General features: G+C 36.5%; 1 protein-coding gene across 1 annotated transcript in view; it reads left to right on the forward strand.

Annotated features, from left to right (window-relative positions):
• The window catches only part of pip4k2cb (phosphatidylinositol-5-phosphate 4-kinase, type II, gamma b), a 27,425-nt gene that overhangs the window by 10,939 nt on the left and 13,319 nt on the right, over positions 1-3,167 (forward strand). The window contains exon 6 of the mRNA XM_016541845.1: positions 28-66. Coding sequence (XP_016397331.1) covers positions 28-66 — 39 coding nt within the window. The remainder of the gene's footprint in view (positions 1-27; positions 67-3,167) is intronic.

A 3,167-nucleotide genomic window follows, 5' to 3' on the forward strand; every position in this document is an offset into this window, starting at 1 on the left:
ATTACAAAGGAATATTTTATTTTATAGGGGTCATTGGTTTCTCGAGAAGCAAGTGATAAAGAGAAGGTAAGAACACTACAACATAATATACCACAATTCATGTTGAGTTTGTCCAAAACATTTAAATTTTATGTTCCAGATAAACATACTCTGCTTTCTGTAGCAACTTACAGCAAAGTTTAGAAATATACAAATAACAACAGGTGTACAACTACCTAAAACAGCAGAGAATGGAGCTATGGCAACGTTATATGTTCAGTTCCCAGGGATCGCATGTACTGATAAAATGTATGCATGAGATGCAATGTAAGTTGATTTTTATTTCTGCCACAATTTTTTCCTAAAGGTATGTTGATATTGAAGAATCTGGGGCTTGTTTAAAATGATCATAAATGTTAACGTAAGACAATTTCCTAAATCTTCCTACAAATGACTTTTAAAACATCCATACACAAAAATAAATTTTCTTAAATCCATTCTGCTATATAAATTACACATAATTTTAGGATCATGTGCACATGAATGAGCAGTTGACCTACAGCAACTTGACCAACAGAACAAGCATTCTTAGATGGTTTGACAGCATGCTAATATGGTTTGAATGCAGAATGACAATATGACAACGGAGTAGGAAAACATACTGGAAAAAAGGGATTTTTTTTACCAGACATAGTGGCATCAGTGGTAAAACCAAATTTGTTGCAACAATTGTTGTAAAAATTGAAGTAAATAAAGCAAGCGACCGTACTTTAAATGAAGTGAAAAAGAAGTGGGCTCACGGTCAAGTTCAAGTTCTTGCCTTAGGACCACATTAGGGAGCATACTGCAGGTTGCATTGAGGTAAAACACTCTACCAAAAAGATAAAAAAAAAATAAAAAAAAAAAAGTTAAAAGCAATACTTTAACATTTGTTAGCCTGGCATTGACAAAGGTCACATGTGACCGAAACATTCTGGTTCTGTAGCAAGCAACCATAGCATTGACAGAACTTTCCCTTCCACTGAAATTGCATGTTTTTGACCGTACTTTAAATGAAGTGAAAAAGAAGTGGGCTCACGGTCAAGTTCAAGTTCTTGCCTTAGGACCACATTAGGGAGCATACTGCAGGTTGCATTGAGGTAAAACACTCTACCAAAAAGATAAAAAAAAAATAAAAAAAAAAAAGTTAAAAGCAATACTTTAACATTTGTTAGCCTGGCATTGACAAAGGTCACATGTGACCGAAACATTCTGGTTCTGTAGCAAGCAACCATAGCATTGACAGAACTTTCACTTCCACTGAAATTGCATGTTTTTGCCTAGTTTCACTCTCAAGGGTGTGATGGAGCTGTTGACAGATGTTTAAAAGATATAGCCTACTCTTGGCAGATGGTATCGACACATTATCATGGGCCAAGAAATCTATGCAATATTGGAAAACTTGCTCTCTGCAAGGAGGCATGGTAGGCATGCTCCTCCTATAAACAAGTACTGCCATGGCTTCATATATGTACATACTGTATGTGTGTTCAGGTATTCATTAACATAATGAATTACTGGATCAATTGATTCTTACCTTATAAAAGTAATTCTAAGATTAAGAACATTTTATGCATGGGTGTACTTAGAGCCTTTTAATCATTATTACAGCACCACCATGAGGTTGAATTATGCAAGAACCCTGGACCTCTGCCATTTCATGAATCCTGGTCACTTTTTTGGCAATGAGATAAGTCAGGTCAAGTCACCTATATTTCTAGCACTTTATTCAATACTGATTTTGACACATCAGCTTCACAATGATAAACAGGAAATAGAAGCCGCAATTATGGAAACTCAGCTATGGAGACAGTTCAGATTCTGCTGTAAAACAGCTTTAAAAGACAATAGTATCATTATTTAGCTCAAGATAGTTCAGATCAATTAATCAAAGTTAATCGATCAGCTATAGGCAGTTCAACAGTAGGCAGCAATTTTGTTATTCAGCTTGAATCAGTTCAATTGATTCAAGTCAATTCAATACCAGTGTCGATGTTGCAAGATGTGATTCAGCTGTAAAGCAGCTCTACAGAAAACAATAGTTCCAGTTATGTCAGTCAATGCTGTTATATCGATAAATTACTGAAAGTTAAGTGTCTTTCCAACCCCATCTAAGCAAGCCAGAAGGTTAAAGTAGCACGGAACCCAAACTCCATAAGGTGACTGACTGGAGGAAAAAAAGCCTTGGGAGAAACCAGGCTCAGCCAGGGGACCAGAGAATGGCCAGAGGAGAACTTTTCTGGCTGTGTAGAATGATCCTGGAGGCACACCAAAAGTAGATGTTTTGGATGTCTCCCTTATCTATTAGGAGCTGATGAGTTGAATCATGTGTTTGACTGGTAAGAGTTTACTGTTGGTGTGTCTCCAGGAACGGGGTAGGGATACACTATTGTAGACTATGTCCAATGCATTGTTTCCCTTGTTACAAAGCTCACATGTTGGTAAAATTTTAGCAATACTGACTTCAGGTTTTTGTGGTTGAATCACTGGCAAAAATGGAAATGGTTGTTGCTCACTGTAAAGTTCTTGGAGAGCATCTCTAGTGAATGGAGTTTGCGGCAATAAAAATGGCCATGAACTCTGTCGGCAGATAGAAGTGTTCAACATAAACTCAACTATTGATGAACATTGTTTTGAGAGTTCTGCAGCATTATTGCACCATTCTTTGTTAATATAAACATTAAAAAAATCACCCTGTGAGTCTTAATGTCAGTGTTGTGTCTCTGTCTGCTCAGTAGCAGTGTAGTAGCAATAATCCTTCATGATTCTTTCAAGCAAAGAATTGACTTCCTTCAAGTTTCACAATACAAACAAACAAACTCCGGTCAAAAACTATCACTCCAACTTTCTTATGTTCTTAAAGGAAACATCAATTCTTAAAGGCACTTAAGACAGTCCAATAGTAAAACAAAGCAAACCATTACAGAACAAAACAGGGGGGTTCTCAACAAATGTACATAGACAACATAAACCTAGACATATTGAATAATATCTGCTTAAAGGGGTCCTATTATGCTCTTTTACAAAGTCTTGATTTTGTTTTGGGGGTGTACTAGAACAGGCTCTCATACTAGGTTGTTCGAAAAACACATTATTTTTCACATATTTTACATTATTACAACACCTCTCTCCCCAGTCTGGCATGAACG

Source organism: Sinocyclocheilus rhinocerous, unplaced genomic scaffold (assembly GCF_001515625.1).
Source record: "Sinocyclocheilus rhinocerous isolate Xijiao unplaced genomic scaffold, SAMN03320098_v1.1 scaffold1090, whole genome shotgun sequence".
NCBI lineage: Eukaryota > Metazoa > Chordata > Actinopteri > Cypriniformes > Cyprinidae > Sinocyclocheilus > Sinocyclocheilus rhinocerous.